At 43.7% G+C, this 19,862-nt stretch overlaps 1 protein-coding gene across 1 annotated transcript in view; it reads left to right on the top strand.

The window, feature by feature from the left end:
• The first annotated feature begins 2,241 nt into the window (after positions 1–2,241).
• LOC134409086 (rho GTPase-activating protein 20-like) overlaps positions 2,242–19,862 on the top strand; it is a 36,588-nt gene continuing 18,967 nt past the window's right edge. The window contains exons 1-8 of the mRNA XM_063141656.1: positions 2,242–2,321; positions 8,057–8,230; positions 11,244–11,393; positions 13,766–13,807; positions 14,851–14,935; positions 16,193–16,270; positions 16,939–17,005; positions 19,167–19,355. Coding sequence (XP_062997726.1) covers positions 2,242–2,321; positions 8,057–8,230; positions 11,244–11,393; positions 13,766–13,807; positions 14,851–14,935; positions 16,193–16,270; positions 16,939–17,005; positions 19,167–19,355 — 865 coding nt within the window. The remainder of the gene's footprint in view (positions 2,322–8,056; positions 8,231–11,243; positions 11,394–13,765; positions 13,808–14,850; positions 14,936–16,192; positions 16,271–16,938; positions 17,006–19,166; positions 19,356–19,862) is intronic.

Raw genomic sequence — 19,862 nt, 5'->3', positions numbered from 1 at the left:
CTGGGACAGCTTCCTCCAGAACAATCATTCCTGCCTCTATTCTGTGGTGGGAGGGAGGCAGGGAGACAAGCACCTTACTGGACCTGTAGGTTTGCTTGACATGGGTCACCTGCCAGAAGGATGTTTTTTAATAGGCAAAGACAAATGGACAGCAACCATTTCAAATCAGACTAGGAATCAGGCAACGTTTCATTTATTATGGCAAGGATATATGATATTTCCTAGGGCAGGTCCTCCTCGCAGTGCCAGTAATGAGTCAGAATGGATCCTTTGCAAGTATAACCGAAATAGGCAAGGATGGAACTGAATCCAAGCTCTGCTCCTGTTGCAACCACTGGGGTTCATTTACAGCTCAGCACTGCAGCTAAAATTCAAAGTTTGCATTGAAAATAAAGTCCACATAAAAGCTAGGGCTTCTTTGCATAAGAATACTTGCTCAACATGTTTATGTTTTGGGAAAGGAGCTAGTAGTGCCTACCTAAAACAAAGACTCAATTACCCCCACCCACCCCTAAGTCTGGTCTTTCTTGGATACTCTTCAAATTTATCTCCACAATGATTGAGGCTGGAAATTGGATTTAAATTACAACAATAACAGAGCAGTAGCAACAACAACAAAGGTGGACATTCAAAACTATCCAAATGATGTGCTTTGAACTGGATTTTTTGAGAAATTCTTCATGCTACCTTGCAGAAGAAATGTGATTCTGCATCAGAGTATGTGAGCTGCTCTATATGAGTGACGTATTGCACACTTACGATTGGGGCTCACAGAAGTTTGTGGGTTCTTTGCATTATGCCATCAGCCTCCAGAATATCTCTGGTACTTTCCCCCAGTAATCTCACTTTAAAAAAACCACCCACCCACCCACCAGATAATGCAGTATTTAAAATAATTGTGGGATTAATTCCACCACTAGATGATGCTGTTTCATTTAACTTTATGGAGGGGAAGTTTTCAATTACAAATCACATGGTGGCCATTGGTCACCATCTAAAGAAGCCAGTAGTGAACATGGAAAGACCTGAGGGGGGGGGAAACTTGTGAGGGTGCGGGTTTTTTCCATTTATGTAGAGAGTCCCTGTATTTTCTTTTCTTGTCCAGCCTACAAGAAAAGCTCATACCTTTCACTTTGTGGGTCAATTCCCTGACAAGGTAACCTGGTGGCAGCCTGGTCTGATGCTGTAGACAAATATAGTCTCGGCCCTCAAGCATCCTACAATTTAACAGGTTTGCCAGTGGTCTTAACCATGTCACCACTTGGGGTTCCCATGAAGAAAATATGTTTACTAGATTTTGCTGGTGAACTTGACAAGATCAGTAATAGAAGATCAACTTCCTTGAAACAAGCTTGCCTACCACTACTATCCTCTCTTGCAACGTTCAACACTTACGGGTTCTTTGCAACACACCAGGGCTATTTGGCATAGAGAGGCAGATTTGGGAATAATTCCATGAAATTAGAAAGTTTGGAGACTACTAGTTGCTGGCTAGGGTGGCAAGAATTGTACTCCAACACATTTGGAGAGCAGCAGGTTGGGAGGGGCTGCTCTAGAGTACGCCACCCTGAGATCTTAATGATATAGGGCGGGATACAAACGTTTTAAATAAATAATAAATAAATAGAGTACCATTTTCCCCAGCTGAAGCTGGAGATGGTGTGTTGGGTGACGTAGGCAGATAGCAAAATGCTATAGAAAGGGCTGGTTTAGACAACACACTAAGCCGTGGTTAGGCTGCTAACCCTTTTGCAGCAAATGGCTAGAGAGCATTTTAAACTGTGGATATGTAGCCACCATGGTTAGGAATGGTTCACACTACACGCTATGCCACAATGTTTAGCTCAAAATACTTAACCACTGTGGCTTAATGTGTTTTCTGAACAGAGTCATATTTTATTAGGGTTTGCCCTGCGATTAGAGAGTGTGAGGCAGCTGCCTCATGTGCCAGATACTTAGGGACAGCATGTTTATTTTATTTATTACATTTATATACCACCCCATAGCTGAAGCTCTCAGGGAGGTTTACAAAAGTTGCACTGAAATGTTTAAGAATAACCTACGCTGAACCCATAAGCTAATCTATTACTCTCAGGTGTGTTGACAATGCTGCTCCAAGGCAAACATTGAAGTAAGGGCTGTACCATATATTTTCCCTGCTAGTGTAGTTTAGCCTTCAGCCATGAGAAGATAGTACAGTGGTGGCAGACTTATCCAATCTGGACTTTCCTCTCACAGAAAATGAAGCCCATCACCCAAAGGAGGCGCTCAACATCTGCTGCTATCAGCAAAGCACTCAGCAAGTCCAAAGGCCATTCCAGGTAAGCAACTTTTGATCAGAATCCTTCACAGCATGTGGATTTTATTGCTTAGAAAGTGATGGGAATGGGAATTGCCAATTCCCACCACCACAAAACCTACATTTTCTGTAGAATGCCGGATGAAGGAATACAGCCACTGAAGAGATGCAATTCCTCCCCACTGTAGCCCTGTGCAGATGACAGATCCAAGGGAAATAATTGTACAGGGAAAGAAGGGGATATGGATTGTGCGCCCCAACCTCTTTGCAATCATCCCATCTTCTTTACAGAAGATGTAAAGGAGACTTCCAGATGTGTTGTCCTGGCATTCCCAGCTAGCATGGCCAATGCTGAGCACCAGGTTAGGGAAGGCCAGCATTCCCCCACCCCCACCCACCCAGGCTCAGCTCTTTTGTCTTCTACAAGGCAAGGACTTTGGCTTTTAAGCTCATCTGTTTCTTCACTGGTGGGTGCTCTTCATTTCTTTTTACTGCTGTTTTTAACAGACTCATTTTGTTTTTAACTGGTGTGTTCTTAATTGATTTGTTTTCAAGTTTTCATTATACTTTTGATCTGTATTTTATTTCGTCTAGCCATCTCAAGCATTCTTTTTAGCGGATAGGAGTTTCATAAATATAAAGTGCAATATGATATGAAACGTTTATATAGAAAGAAGTCCTACAACTCCCAGCATTTCCCAGCCAGCATGTATAGGATTGTGCCCTTAATAGATAAATTCAATAAACAAAAAACCTATGGTTTACAAAACAACATTAAGGCTCTACAGTTTTCAACCAAACTCTAAATTCACCCTTACTTTACATCAAAGAATTCACAGAGGTGAAAAACCATTTCTGTGTACGGAGTGTGGAAAAAGCTACAAACCCCATCACACTTACCAGGGAGTAAGACCATTACATTCAATGGAACATACTTCTGAGAAGACACTGACAGTAAGTCTTTGCTAGAGGAGGCAGCCATTTTTTCTCAATGTTCCAATATAGCTGAGGCAGGAGGGAGGGGGCACTACTGAGCGTGCTTACAAATCAAGATGGCCACCCTATATATTATATTCAATAAACAAAAAACCTACAGTTTACAAACCAACGTTGAGGCTCTAGGGCAAAAAAAATATCAAAAAATCAACCGAAGGGATTTTCAAGTCTTGCAAGTGATATCAAGTTTTGAAAACAAGCGACTGCCATTCCAACAACTACAGGAACAGGGGAACACGACCCCACCCCAGGATTGCATGGTAAGGGTCCCAATTCAGAGCTTTTCATGCACAAAATATGGTTGCCAACAGAGGTTTTGAGTGTCATTTTCATTCCCCCTTTTGTTCTTTAAACTGGCATCCTTCCCTTAATATTTCACCAATCTTCTTGAAACTCTCAGGGTATGTAAAACCAGCATTTCTTTATGGCAGGTCTCAGTTTCAGAAAGATTGGTGAAACATTTTCCATTTTATGAACGCTAGAATGACCCAACCCCCAATTACAGCCTTAACATGGTGGAATGCTCTATTCACTGATCGTCTATAACAGAGAGAACACTCCTGTGTTCTCTGTAATAAGTAGGCTTTAATTCTCCCTGCATATGAATTAACATTGGGGTCATTATGAAGCCCAGATGCCATCCCTGTATAGCTGTGCCTGTGGATTATAATCAATATGTCTTACTACAGAGCTGTTGCATCTCATTTTTTAAAATGATGACAATTATTTGACCACATGAAATAAGTTTAGTAGAATACTTTTGACTAGTGTTGGAGGGTAAAGAAAGGTCTCTGGTGGCTTTCACACTTCTACGATGACGGCATTGTTATTATCATCACTGTTTTAGAAAAGGCTATTAAAAGAAAGAGCTGTTGAACCAAGCGTAGGTCATGATAATAGGTCACAAGAGCAGGTCTTTCCCATCACCTCCAGTACTTATTAAAAAGTAGCTGAGCTACAGGCTTTAAATAGTTTTATTTGATAGATAGGTTTAACTGCAGATTAAAATGTCTCTTTCCTTTACATGGTGAGGCTGAGAATTAAAAAAAAGTGGGAGAATTCAGAATTCATGAAGAGGACTGCCGATATGGTGCCAAGTTGCCGCCGCTTTTGCTAAAACCCGTGCTTTCTCTGCTACAGAGTGGTGGCGGCTAATATTGACACAGAGGGAGGGTGCGGGGTTTCCAGTGGCCATGCAGCTTGCTGGCCCGCCCCCTGCCCTCTGCCCTGGCAGATGGTGACCAATCGGAAGTTGCCTTCCACCCGGGAACACCTCTGCATCGATGCTGGAGCAAAGCTCGACAGTGGAAGAACTGTGGCCTTAGCTAGACATAATGTTTATCCCAGGATCGTTGAAATTGAAATGACACACAGGGGATCCTGGGAACAGGCAGGGATGACCCTGGGACGATCCTGGGATAAACCTTAGGTGTAGCTAAGGCCTGTGTTAGCCTTGCTCCAGCCTAAAAAGTCGGGGTAAGTCTCTGGCTTTTCTGTGGCTTCGAGGTGGCTGCTGTGTCGTCTAACCACGGTGCTTTCGGAGCATATAGGTAGACACCCCCAGGCCACACTGAATGCCACTCCCACCCAATATTTGGCTTCCTCTCACTTGCACCACCGTTTATAAAAAGATCACTTTGCTTTGCAGTTTGTACTGAAGGGAGGAGATCATATTTATGGAAGAGTGTTGGTGGGAGGGAGACCATGAGGAGAATGGTCTCCCTCCCACACTAGAGGCATTCAAGAGGCGGCTGGACAACCATCTGTCAGGGATGCTTTAGGGTGGATTCCTGCATTGAGCAGGGGGTTGGACTCGATGGCCTTGTAGGCCCCTTCCAACTCTGCTGTTCTATGCTTCTATGATTCTAAGTTGGACAGTCAACAGAAGAAGCACTGAGAGAGGAAGCACGAGTACTTGCCCTTCCTCTCCTAGAGACAACGGCTGGGTCTCGTTGGCAAAGGAGGGAGGTGAGGAAATGCTTTTTCTCTTGATCCGGGTCAGTAGGTGCATTTATCTCTTTGGATACCTTCCAGAAGCATGAATCACATCCACTTCTATTTCCTGTCATCTTGTTTCTTTTGGAAATCACAAGTGGCCTCAAATTTGCAATCAACACTGTATTGATTGTAGTGTCGTCCTATGAAGGGCATTACAACTGCTCATAGGAAGGCAGCTTGCTTGCAGCAGAAACGCCTGACTATGTTTCATGCTGTTTATGTTAATATCTACGTAGGGTGTGAGAAGACATCATCACACACACCCTACTTTGTGTGTGTATGGGAGTTTCCTCTCTCCACCATTGCCACCTCTGCGAAACCTGCTCTTTCACTGGGCAATCCTACCTATGGTGTTTCTTATTAAGAATAAATGCTTATATTTCTCGGCCTACGGAACTCTCTGCCAAGGTGAACCTATTCTGCTGCCCCCAATTCTGTTATAATACTTTAAAATGTCCTACTAGCTTGGTATAAGAGGGTTATGCATGAGATGGGCACCAACACTAAAGACAAGTTGAACTATTAAACAATTTTTTTTTCATTTATTTATTTTCTAAAATAAGTAATTTGATTTATTTTGTACATAAGGAATTGCTAATATTTATTTTGGGGGTTTCTAAAGACTGCTTAATGGCAACTCTTTATGACTCAAGAGACACTGTTGCTGTTATAAGTCTGTTATAAGCCTGGCAGGATCTACACTAGTGCTTTATAACAGTTTATAATGATATTGACAGTTGTTGGGGCCCAGGACACGCTCCAGGTACCATTTCCAAACCGCTTTCAAAGTGTTATATCCTGCTTGGTGTAGATAAGAACATAGGAAGTGCCATGCGGGATCACACCATCTCGTCGAGCATTCCGTTCGCACAGTGGCCAACCAGTAAGGGTGTGAGGAGCGGGTCTGTTCCACTCCTAAAATCAGAGCAGCACTCTGATGAAGCGATTCTCCACTCCAAATTTTGGAGCAGCTTTGTCTCTCCTCACCATCAGATTACCCATCAAAGAACCGTTCTGTTTTCGGATACCCGCCTTATTGTAGCCTATGGGGAAAATGCTTACAGTGCTATTTTTAAAGGTAAAGTGATGAAACTTGGCACCCAGGGGCCCAATCCCTACCTCCTGGGCTCTCAATCCCTCCCCACCCCGAGCGTCTCCAAATGATCTAGCCTGTTCCCTTATCCCCACCACCATTCCACCAACCACCGATTGTTTGATGGATTCCTTCTGCCCATTTACCCAGGAGCAAGCCCCACTATGGATGCACCATCTTGGATTTTCTGCCCTGGAGCACCAAGCTATCTCAGCTGCAATCACACCGCTCTTTCAAATGTTGCTACAATGTCCACCTCTTTAACAAGGAAAACCATCACAGGGATTAGAGACTTTTCTCCCTCACTCTGCAAGGAGATGATGAATAAAGGAAGGCCTTGCTCTCATTCTGTCTGCTTCCAAAAATGCCCTCATAAATAATATTTCATGGCAGTTTATTTAGCTGAAATTTTAAAAAAAATCAACGCAAGATAAAACTTAAATGATTTACACTTAGAACCAAACAACCTTTTATGAGAGTACCATTTTCATTTAACACCACACTTAACTGCTCTGTTTTGGGGGGAATTGTTTGTATAGCTTCCAGTGGTTTTAAATTAAAGGATAGGAATTTGTGAACCATCAACCGATGAAAAACCTTTCACTCTCCCAGCTTTCATCCATTTTCTCAAACAGGAGAAAGAAATTCTTGGCTTAATTTGGATGCAAGGAAAAAACCCTTCTTGGAGGCTAGATGGGGGTGGGGGGAGTTTATATTTCCCATGACGGATTGGCCCTTTTGATTTGCCACAACACACTGGAGTTTTGTAGTTCATTTATTTGCTTGATTTCTCTTTGCTTTGGGGGGAGGGAGGGGTTTGTTGTTTTGTTTATAAAAACAAGAACAAAACAGCTACTACAGAATTAGATAGAATCCACAGTCCTGCATAAATATGGGAATAAAGAGCCATAATACTGGCGATAAACTAGGCTCCCAGCAATTACTATCATTACTATTTTATGTACAAAGCAAGCACTGTGTGCTGAACATAATCAAAAAGAGAATGATCTTTGCCACCAGGAGCTTACAGTCTAAATTTTCGGTCAGGAGGCCTCAAAGGAAGGGGAGGAATGTGAACAAATGGATTTAGATTACAGACAGGATGAAGAAGGATTTAGATTACAGAGAGGATGGAGAATGAAGAGTTAAACCAAAGGTTCCATAGAGTAGGTGGGTTTTGGATTGTAGTAGAGGGCTCTGGGCCTAGAAGGCAGCAAGGGGGGATGATGGGCAGATTAATTTAAGGGAGCAGCAGGAGACTTTGGAACAGTTAAAGAGGGTAGATTTGGAGGCCTAAAACTCATGCCAACCAGTTTCTAGAAAGGTCTGGATGTGATTTGAAATGGATCCTGGTGGCCAGACACCAGATCTCTGATATCCAAACCCTTCCTGTTACTGAATTCCACCCTGTCACTAATCTTATGTTTTAGCCTTGTATTTCTCATAAGGCCCTTAAGTCACCCAATTTGTATAAATCAATTAGGCAGCTTCAAATAGTACTTGCTTCAGAGGGGACTGCACTTACACTAAGCATAATACGAGCGAAACAACACATTGGGGTAAACCAGAATATGCTGTCCCAGAAGTTCGTAGTCAGCAAGTAATGGAGATGATTTCTTGGCAAAGGTGATAATACCATCACAATTCATTCGAGAATTTCTCTTTTCCAGCAGGGATATTATTTTTTCCTTATCCCATCCAGATAATGGGTATCCGGCTGGGGCCTTTGGTAACCCAAATTCCGTTTTCATCTTGGACGAGCGCGTACAGCTCACTCTGGGTTTACAGACACAAGAGCGACACTTGTTCCTCTTCAGCGATATGCTAATCATTGCCAAGTCCAAGTAAGTGCAAGTGCAGATTTGATTCACCAGCTATTAAGCAAGTCAATGAGTTGCTTACCTAGGCCTTATAGGGTGGTCTTATGAAGAACACGAGCCCACATGGCCAGATATAGCCATGGAAATTGTACCTCAAGTACCTGCCACGGCTCGGAGTGCCTTTTACCATCTTCGGTTGGTTCACCAACTATGGCCTCTCCTGGACAGGAATAGCTTGACCATGGTGGTACAGGCATTGGTAACCTCAAGATTGGATTACTGCAATGCGCTGTATGTGGGGCTGCCCTTGAAGCTGCTCCGGAAGCTGGAGCTAGTGCAGAATGCTGCAGCTCGGCTGTTGTCTGGAGCTGCCCCTTTCCAGCATGTAACTCCTCTGCTGAGGGAACTGCACTGGCTGCCTATTTGCTACCGGGCCAGGTTTAAGGTTCTTGTACTTGAGTACAAAGCCCTAAACAACTTGGGACCAGGATACCTGAGAGAGAGCCTTCTCCCTTACCAACCTGCCCGGTCACTGAGGTCATCCGAGGGCCTGCTCCTGGTGGTTCCACATAGATCCATCCTCCGATTGGAATCCACCAGGGGAAGAGCCTTCAGCGTGGTGGCCCCCCTCCTGTGGAATTCCCTGCCTCTGGAGGTCAGGCAGGTGCCAACCTTGTACTCCTTTCGGCACCTCCTGAAAACATCTTTATTCCAAGAAGCCTTTCTTTAACATGCAGCCTTGGATTACTGTTATTGCTTCTTTTAAATTTTGTTTTAACTGATTTTATTCTGTTTTTATTTTCATTTTACCTTGTGCACCGCTCCGAATTTTTTCAATGGGGAGCGGTATATAAATATTCTAAATAAATAAAGAAAGAAAGAAAGAATTAAGTCTGTAAGCACCTTTAAAACAATGCAGTGATTACTAGAAGCCAACATGGATTTGTCAGGAACAAATCCTGCCAGACTAATTTGATCTCATTTTTAGATTGAGTAACCTCCCTTGTGGACTGTGGGGATGCTGTGGACGTCATATATCAGCAAAGCTTTTGACAAAGTGCCCCATGACATTCTGATTAACAAACTAGCTAAAACTGGGCTAGATGAACCAACTGTTAGGTGGATTCACAGTTGGCTACAGAATCAGACTCAAAGAGTGCTTATCAACGGTACCTTCTCAAACTGGGGGGAGGTAACGAGTGGGGTACCGCAGGGCTCAGTCCTGGGCCCAGTGCTCTTCAACATTTTTATTAATGATTTGGACAAGGAGGTGCAGGGAACGCTTATCGAATTTGCAGATGACACAAAACTGGGTGGGGTAGCTAATACCCTGGAAGACAGAAACAAACGGGGTTGGACTCTTGTTTTTATACTGTTGTTTTTATGTTTCTGATGGTTTTAAATTTTGTATACTTTTTAATGTTTACTGTTTTAACTTTAGTGAACCGCCCACACAGCTTCGAACATGGGGCGGTATATAAATGTAATAAATAAATAAATATAAAATAAACTTCAAAGTGATCTTGATAGGCTGGAGTGCTGGGCTGAAAACAACAGAATGAAATTTAATAGGGAAAAATGCCAAGTTCTGCATTCAGGAAATAGAAACCAAATGCACAGTTACAAGATGGGGGATACTTGGCTCAGCAATACTACAAACGAGAAGGTTCTTGGAATTGTTGTAGATCACAAGCTGAATATGAGCCAACAGTGCAATATGGCTTCAAAAAAAGCCAATGCAATTTTGGGCTGGATTAATAGAAGTATAGTTTCCAAATTGCGTGAGATACTGGTTCCTCTCTATTCAGCCCTGCTTAGGCCTCATCTTGAGTATTGTGTTCAGTTCTGGGCACCACACTTCAAGAAAGATTCAGACAAACTGGAGCATGTTCAGAGGAGGGCAACCAGGATGATCAGGGGTCTGGAAACAAAGCTCTATGAAGAGAGACTGAAAGAACTGGGCATGTTTAGCCTGGAGAAGAGAAGATTGAGGGGAAACATGATAGCACTCTTCAAATACTTAAAAGATTGTCACACAGAGAAGGGCCAGGATCTCTTCTCGATCCTCCCAGAGTGCAGGACACGGAATAATGGGCTCAAGTTACAGGAAGCCAGATTCCAGCTAGATATCAGGAAAGACTTCCTGACTGTTAGAGCAGCAAGACAATGGAACCAGTTACCTAGGGAGGTTGTGGGCTCTCCCACAGTAGAGGCATTCAAGAAGCAGCTGGACAACCATCTGTCAGGGATGCTTTAGGGTGGATTCCTGCATTGAGCAGGGGGTTGGACTTGATGGCCTTACAGGTTTACTATTCTATGATTCTATATCTGTGTAAGAGGTTGCTTAAGTAAGTAGGCAATGGAAGCTGGGTGGCAGCGGGGAGGATGATGAGGATGTTAAAAAACAGGCCGCAGTAGTTTCTTTTCATTAGATGCTCCTTATGCAAGATACTAGCAGTGCATAATGGAACATATTATGTTACTACTTCATTACTTATAATGCAGCAATTTATACCCTACTTTTCTAAAGAAAATTTACTCAAAAAGCAGCTCAAAATGTACAAAATAAAACAGCAAAATTACAAGTATAAACCAATAATATGTGATTACAATATCAGCTGTAGAAAATATATGAATTAAAAGCAAACAGGAATAAAACACTTCCCTGCCTGTTATGTGGACATGTGTCTTATTTATTTATTATATTTTTAATCTGCCCAGTCACAGACGGTTATCTGGGCAGATTACAAAAGCTTAGCTGATCCATTATAGTTTCCTCTTTATAGAGGACAGTGCCATCCAAGGCATTTCTGGCCCTCACTCCTGACCCTAATGACTGCTCCCAGCATTTGTATTGCAGTTAAATTGGAAGGCAACATTAGCTGCTGTGTTTCATCCCCACTGATGCTAGGATGTATGCTGTTAATGAAGAGTGTGAGCTCATGAATGAGTATGCTCAGTCACAGGAGCTCACAGCAATCCAATGATGCACGTTAACATGATAGTTAACATGAACTATCTCTGGTTTGGCATTCAGATCACCTTCCAGCTTGAAGCTGAAGAAACAGGTGCACTTGGGTGAGGTATGGACCGGCTCCTGCCTTGATGAAGTGTCAGAGAAAAAGATGAACTCTGTGACATCCTTTGTGATTGGCTGGCCCACTACCAACTATGTTGTCACTTACAGGTAATGACTTGCTGTGTTCAGCTTTGTCTCTACATCAGCTTTCTCCAAACAGATACCCTGCTGGCTGGGAGATGCTGGAAGTTGTAGTCGAACACACCTGCACATCTGGAGGCAGGGCTGGTGCTACCATTGGGCCAACTAGGCAGCCACCTAGGGTGCAGACCTCAGGGGCACAGTATTGACCTTTAAGGGTCACAGTTTTATACAAATTAGCTGTTTTAAGAAAAAACATAATAAAAGGAAAATATAATAGTTCAGAAACTCTTCCTGAACAGCTGAATCGAAGTTGGTAACTTTCTTGGGGGGGGGGGTGCAAGTAGCTTGCCTTGCCTAAGGTGCAAAATAGTCTGGCACTAGCCCTGTCTGGAGGGCACTAGGTTGGGAAAGGCTGCTCTGGACACTCCAGTGTGACCAAGAAACAACATTCAGCGATAAGCCTAGACAGCTACAATCTTCCCCGAGCCTCTATGGCTGAGATCGCCATGCTCCTGAATGTATCCGCACACTTTCTCCTAGATGAATAAATCACTACACTTATATTGAAAGGGGAAGGAGCTACATTTGGGAAAGATACTTGGCTGGGGCAGGGGGAGAGCAATAGCTGCCCTTTTTCCTGACAGTGAGTCATTCTCAATACCAAAGAATTGCACTATACCCGACAAAGTCCTTGTAAGGTGCAAACAACAACAACAACAACAACACACACACACCCCACACCACTGCCCCACCATAGTGATGAGTGTTTTGTTTGTTTGTGTTGTGAGCATGTGGAAGCTGCTTGCCAGGGAATGAGGTACAAAGACAATTGGAAAATATGCTCGTAGGATGGGCCCTGACAAAATTGTTGGATTTCTTATAGTATCCGTGTTGGATTTCTTATGACTACCAGGGTTTATTCTTTCCTAGTTGCCTTTTGTACTACATTGAGATGTGCAAAAACAACAAAACCCCTGAGAAATGTTGCTAGTTTTATCACAACCTATGACAACATAAGATGTGTGGACCAAGAAAAGTTATCAATCTTAGTGAAATATATATTCATTCATTCATTCATTCAATTTATCTTCTGCTGATTCACAAAGATCTGTGCCCAAAGTAACTTACATATATAAAAACAACAACAGAATATTGGCATCAATATAACAAAAATAGATTAAAGGTACCTTCATTGAGGATTGAACTTTCGAAAGTTTGGCTTCTTTCGAAAGGCTTTAGATATTTCACCTGGGAAACTCCCAAATTCAATGATTCCACACTAATGAGATCTAAAAAATTAGGCAATTGCTGGGATAGTGAGGCAGGATGGAGGAGCGAAACAAGTTCCAGCCAAATATGCTACCATCTTAACGAGAACCAGTCTCTCCACTTTAATGTCACTTTAGTTTAAAATGTCTGTGATGCTACTGCAGTACTCTCTGTCATACAGTACTGTCAGCCATATTCAAACAGTACTTTCTCTCAAATCCTTTTTCTTTTGGATATTGTGCCTACAGTCATCTTCCCTTTCAAAGGGTTAACTGTGTTTATGTGAGAAGTTCCAGAATTAATTTCATGACATAATGCAGAAGGAATTTGTACTCTGTGAGCATCCTTCATGGACTTACCTGACTGTGAGTGTCTCCCATCAGAACATATTTAAGGAAAGAAATACATTCCAGAGGTTAAAGGCTGTTCCTTCCTTCCCCTGCAAACAGGACGTGCCCATTGACTGCTGCCATCACTCCCCTGGTGCTCCAGCACCTTGTAGCAAAGGATGTGAAGCCTCATTTTTCATCTCAGCCAGACATTTATTTCCAATTGGCTATTCAGTCTCTTTTGGGATACTTCCATTGACTTCGTAGTGCTACACATGGCAGAATGAAGTCTCTCTGATCTTTGCTTCTACAGCCAATATATGTTTATGCAACCCTTGGTATGGGGTATTGTTTTCCCCGCATTATTTAAGGTACCGCCAGGGAAATAGTTTCTAGGAATAGCTTTGGCTATTGGGTGGAATAAAAAATGTAATAATAAAATATTGATTAAGGGCCAAACGCGAAGAAGAAGAAGAAGAAGAAGAAGAAGAAGAAGAAGAAGAAGAAGAAGAAGAAGAAGAAGAAGAAGAAGAGGACTCTTTGAATCAAACATCAGAACAGGGTGTTTATTTCCTTATCAAACCCTCTCTCAGCCCTGCCAGGAAACTGAGATCGGCAACTCTAGAGTATATAAACATATATTCACTAAAATAGAACAGGAGCAGAAGGGAGTATGCTTTCATTCCAGACTTTGGCCAGATGTAATGACAGTTATAGTTAAGATATATATGTGATACAGAGTTGTGTAACTAAAGGCCATTTGACACCACACTACCTGTGTTTACATCTAATTTTCAGCTCACCTGAACTGAAGGAAAGATGGCTGTCGACACTGCTGTGGTAAGCAATGCCTCCTTTGGCTTGGCTCTGCCTTATAGTGTATCCCGGTCTGCAGCAAGGGTGCCGCATGAGATAGGAATTGGGAGTTTGGGGGCATGCCAGGATCAGGAGAAGCCGTGAACTTTACTCTGGCATGCCATTGCTGCTGCTTGCGCCCCATCATGGTAGACCAGAGGCCAATGACACCATGGGAGTGGGAGGGGGGAATGCAGGAGTCCTGTCATGCCTCCCAGAGTGCTCATTTCATGTGTGGCGCACTTGCCAAAGATATTGGCCATCGTTGCTCAACTTTGACCCTTTTTAACCCTTGCCAGACCTTCATAAAGGCATAGTTGGGGTGTGTGAATCAGCAAAACGTAAGCGTGTTGAGGTCTTCCAAATTCCACATTGAATCTCTTTCCGACTTGTGCCCCTGTCAGATTGCAAAACCTGTGTGGTGGGTTTTTTGTTTTTTTCTTTTAGCATGAAAATTTGTGGATATTTTTGTGTGTGTTTTCCAAAATGTACCTATCCAAAGTGCACATTTTTTAAAATGTTTGCGTTTTCTCCCATTCATTGAATTGTGTTTGTATGTGTTCCCCGCCCCACACACAAAAAAATATGCATTCTTTTATATGCATTTTTCAAAAGCGCACATTTTGAAAACATTTCTTTCTTTCTTTTTTGGGTTCTGTGATTTGTGTCATAAGCTCAGAAATGTATAGATTGACTATAGATTGCATTCAGGTCTGCATTTAGTTCCAGGAGGTGCAAACTTGGTAAAGTCTGGTAAAAAAATGACCTGAAACCAAATTCTCAAACATCCCTAGGGTGCTGTAAACACATGGGGGGGGGTGGATTGTAGAGGCAGGCCCCATCCCTGATCAATGCCCCTCCAGAATCTGTCGATGGGGGAAATCAAAGGAATCCCAGAAAACTGGTACCCTGAGTCTGACCTCTAGCTACATTTTTCAGTATCTTTTTCTACTCATCCACATCTCCACACATCTGTTATGCTCAGCACCTCAGAATGTATTGTCTTATGAGAGACTTCTGAATTACAGGCACATTAACGAAGTGAAGCAGATTGAATATCCCAAAAATCTATCCATTCAGATTTTGTTGATGGACGGTGAAAACAGCTCCTCCGTGAGTAACGATGAAAATAATGAGAGAATAGAAAAGTGGAGGTTGCAGGAGGGAATCGGGTGAAAGGGAGTGGAATGGAACCATTGCCTCGTTGTAGCTCCTTGGAAATGTGCACAGAGCATTAGGAATACAGCCTTGCATCTACTTCCAGAGCAGGGATGTCCAGTAGCAGTGTTTGCGGGAACTCCCCTACGCTGCAGAGAGTGTCTCTGTTTTGGCACAGAAACTGACCCCCTTCGTGGGTGGTCGTGTTCTAGAATTAAGGCAGGGCCTCAAGTCATGGGGCATAATCTCATAATATCAAAGAATGACCCTCTCTCATTCACACACACACACCATTTCTTTTGAGGAGGAGGTAATCCTTCTGAGTCAGGGGGGTGGCAGCCACTTTTGGTCTGGGGCCTGCCCCACCCTGAAGCCCCTCCCTTTCTGTGAGGCCACTTCCCCCCCTCTGAGCCAGACTGCTCCTTCACGCACCATGCGTGTCCTGGTGATCAGGGGCGCCAGCGGCGTGAAAGGGGTTTGGCTGGTGGCAGTGGGACCGACACCCCCCTGTTTGTCCCCAACACCTTTGCGCCACTTGCCCTCTGATGGGGATCCCTTGGGGAGGGTGCTCAAGCCTCTGCAGGTGGGATTTTGCCCACTGAAACAGTATGAGAGCAGGTAGCAAAGATTGGGGTGGGGAGTGTCTTGGTGACCTATGAGCATTCAACCCTATGACCTATGAGCAGTAGGAGGGCAATTCCTCCTGGCCCTTCCCCCTCCTCTAAACTGTTCTCCTGGTGGAGGATCCTGACATGCTGCACTGTGACCTGGATCTCTTAAGAAGAAGAAATAGGAAAAAGAAGGCGAAACATTCTTAGGAACAGGCTCTGTGGTTCTGGCCATAGTAGCCTCATTCTCAGAGCAGGCTTACAAAACTGGCAGCTTATGCTCTGGGGATGCGCTAGGAAGGGGGCTTTCATGGCTGGAGAGTACATTTCCTAGACTATCTCTTGATTTCTTTATTTTTCCTGGGGATCATTTGCCAGACTGAGCTTGGGGTGGGGGCAGAGGACTATGCCCTTTGCACCCCTGCTTTAATTTTTCAGTGACCCGAAGTCCCTGTCACTGCATCTGCATATATTCTTTCCCCAGTTGCATGGGGGGATCATTTGCCTGACCTAATAACCTTTGTCCTGTTCTTCTGTGAAGTTATATCACAGTCCTCTCTGCCACCTCAATAGGGCTTAAATGTATGTTATTCATTGGGCCTAGAACACTGCAATAAGTGTCTCCAACATGGAAACAGCAGACGACGTTATAAAGAAGGCAGCTCAGCAGCTGGGACTTCCTGTAAGTATAAACTCTATAGCCTGTTCAAGGTGATTCAGTAATACTGGTAATACTTATTTTGGGGTGGGGTAGTGGGGTGACAGAGGGAGGGGGTCCCCCACACACTTTCATAGAAAGGCAATGTATTAGATAACCCAAGGGGTGAGCAACATGCCCCTTACCCAGAGTGCATGCGCTAGAACGTGCCACCCCCCACCCCCAAACCTCTGTAATGTTCAGCAGTTCCTTGGCAGATCACATAAAAAAGCAAAACGTTTGAAAGCCACCAACGTATACTGTTGCCAGCTTAGCAAATGGTGCCAGCTTTAAAGTCTGTAAGTGACTGTGGGATGCTGAAATGTTTAATGTATGTTATGGACTCAGGAGACATTTGTTGACCTGGATATGCCCACTCTTTGAGACTTTTGCATGGATAGTTTGGGTGTGAGTTGAATCTTTCTGGCTGCTTTTCCTCCCTCCTGCTGAACCTTTCCCCTCCCTCTGAATGTCAGAGATGCTGGTCGCTGAGTTGTTTTCCATGAGATATACAGACATTGACTTCCTGATTCCATGCCCACTGCCCCAGGCAGGGTTTGCTGATATCTCTTTCCATTGTTTTGTGTTCTCTGTCCAGCTGCTCTGATCCCTTCTGACAACCTGATTCCCACTTTCTGTTTCTCTGTTCACAGGGGAGGCCAAGTGACTACCACCTCTGGGTAGTATCAGGAAGGGACAACCCTGCGTATCCTCTTATTGGTAAGAGCTCCTCTTTTCTTGAATGAATAGGAAATAGATCAATAATTTCATAACTAATTTAAGTGAAATCTACCAACATGAATGGCAGTTTAGTATTTCATTTAAGTGGCATAAAACTATTGTTCCTTTTACTGACAATATTTGCCCTTTAGAGACAGGTCTGAATTATTGATGAATCTTGGAAGGGAGTGGACCTTTAAGTAAGTGATGATCTAGGACACAAATTGATAGGTGTACATCAGACCCACGGCTTTGTTCATACACTATCAGATTGGCTCATCACAGAAAGGCAGTTCTGATGCAATATATTCTTCCAGTGTAATGCTTTGGAATAATGTCTATATGGCATTGAATTGGCCAGGAATTATGTGTGAGCAGAATACTGCCATCCCATTGTATTCCTCCACACAATGGTAAGAAAAGTGCACAGTTGAAGGCAGTTCAACATTAGTAGAATATAGACAGGGAGTGCAGCTAAATTCTGCACAGATGGAATCTGAGATGGTATTGGTGGTTCTAGTAAGTTGGGGAGGGGTAGATTGACCTGAATCCATGTTGCTTTCAATAGGGCTATACTTCAATCTTCTGACAGACAAACTCTTGTTTGTGTAGCCTCAAGATGACAAATCCCATAATGCATTGGGCAATGCACAATGACTACTGTTTATACGGCAATGGTGGGGGACCTGTGGCCCTCCAGATGGACTCCCATCAGCCAGCATTGCCTATGGCCAGGAATTGACCAGTTGTGGTCCAGCATCCAGCCTTGAATCTGAAGTCCATGATGCGGCATAACCAGATGAACTATGCTTAGCAGAATCACATGGTTTGAAAGTGAACAGAGGGCTTGTTCTTTAGCAACTCTACCAATGCAAACCAAAAGCCAGAAGCATTTCCTGTTGATGAACTCTGTGGCTCTGGCCAAGAAAAAATGACTGGGACCATGGATTCCTTTCTGGGAATGACCAAGGCAAGACCCTCCTCTAGAGAGGGTCACAGTTGGCATACTGGCCTAAGCTGATAAGAAGTCCTCTTAGCTTCCGCTGCCACATCAGTTCTCCCATTTAGCGCCAAGTGCAGGAGCACACCCAAACTGTACACTTGGTCCTTCAGGGGGAGCGCAACCCCAACTAAGTTCAGTTGTATTTCTCTGTCCAGATTGGTCAGTTTCCCTTCCCACAGTACTTCCATCTTGTCTAGAGTAAGTCTCAGTTTGTTTGCCCTCGTCCATCCCCAAAGCACCTGCAGGCACTGGTTCAGACATGCAGCAGTCTCCCTCGGATCATTAGATGGAAACAAGAGGTAGAAATGTGTGACATCTGCAGATTGATGGCACTTCAGTCCGAACTGCTGAATGACTTCCCACAGTAGTTCTGGTGTTGAAGAGCATAGAGGCAGGACAGAACCTTGCAGTAGCCCACAGGCCAGTGTCTCATCTGCCAGGGTGACCAAGGCTGTTTCCATCCTGGTAGAAGGATGCTGGGCCCAAGCACTGACACAATCAGCACAGATGCACCTGAACTAGTCCCCTTCTTGGCACAGCCGTTGCTGGGAATGGAAGTGGGACCAGGACTGGTCTCATAAGCAGTAGCCCAGGGCCAAAGCTGCTGTGGAGCAGGATATCTTTGTTAGATTTCTAGAAACTTCTGCAAACTTGTATTTACACAGCAGGCACTCAGTACTTTCTGATCTGGTTTTCAAGGTTCAGGCAGACCTTGAACATCAGACTGATTTTACCAGGGAGCTTTGGCTATGGGGCGATATATAAATATAATATATAAATAAATTTTGTACTTCTGGTTGAAAGCTGCCCCAACAATTGGCCCTCTTTGCCATTCAACACTGTTGGGAAGTCTGATGCTGTGACATTCGGGATGGGATGAGCCAGAGCAACCCAAGGTTTCTTGGGCTAGTTTGGTGGACATTCCTGCAGTCCTGGAGGTGTGGGCACAGGTCAGACACATTCCTGCCTGATATCCCCCATGTCCATTTGGCCCACAGTAGTTTCAAATCCTGACAGGTGAGTCTATCATTCCACTTCATCTCACAAGCCTAGTTATCTTCAGGTTAGTCGGGGTAAAGTTGATAGCAGTAAGGATGCCTTGACTAGCTTTTCCAGCAGAAGTTGCAAACGGATTCCTCTTGCCTGTTGTTGCAATAGGCCACGAGCATCCCTGCAGCATTATTCTTGGCTGCCTCCGAGATTCTGTGGACCAGCTGCAAGGATCCAACAACAATGTGCTGCTGGCTGATAAATACGGAACTTCCCTGTTGGATCAGCTCCCCAGGAATAGACCATGTCAGTTCGTCCTGAAACACAGACCCCATGCTCCAGTGCAACTGCGAAGAGGTAAACCAATAATATCAGGAGTTGCTAGAAAGGCCAGAATGGAACTGAGCTTGTGGCCATTTGCCACAACCTTCTCCAACCTGGTGCCCTCCAGATGTTTTGGACTACAACGCTGAACATCCCCAGCCAGCATGGGAGGACACTAGGCTGGGGGAGGCTGCTATAATGCCTACCCAGGTTCTATTAGAGGAACATTTTAGTACTGAAATGGCATTTCTCAAATCATTCAAATTCCAGTAAAGTTTCAGAATTCAGATTCAATTGTTTGAAAATTGGACTAATGTTGCTTTTGAAATTATACATCCCAGGATTATTATTATTTTAATTTCTGGTGAATTAAAGCCATAAGATTATTATCTTTTCAAATTCTATTGATACACCTTTTTTCCTTTTCCTTTTTTACTAAATTACCAAATTCCAATAGCATTGTTACTGCTGGAGTTAAATGAACATAACATGGCTGTATTGCCAGCCAAAGGCCTTTGTGATCTCTAGAGGTAATTGAGA

Source organism: Elgaria multicarinata, chromosome 15 (genome assembly GCF_023053635.1).
Source record: "Elgaria multicarinata webbii isolate HBS135686 ecotype San Diego chromosome 15, rElgMul1.1.pri, whole genome shotgun sequence".
Classification (NCBI taxonomy): Eukaryota; Metazoa; Chordata; class Lepidosauria; order Squamata; family Anguidae; genus Elgaria; species Elgaria multicarinata.
The sequence above is the reverse complement of the archived record's forward strand: the minus strand, read 5'-3'. Positions and strand labels throughout refer to the sequence as shown.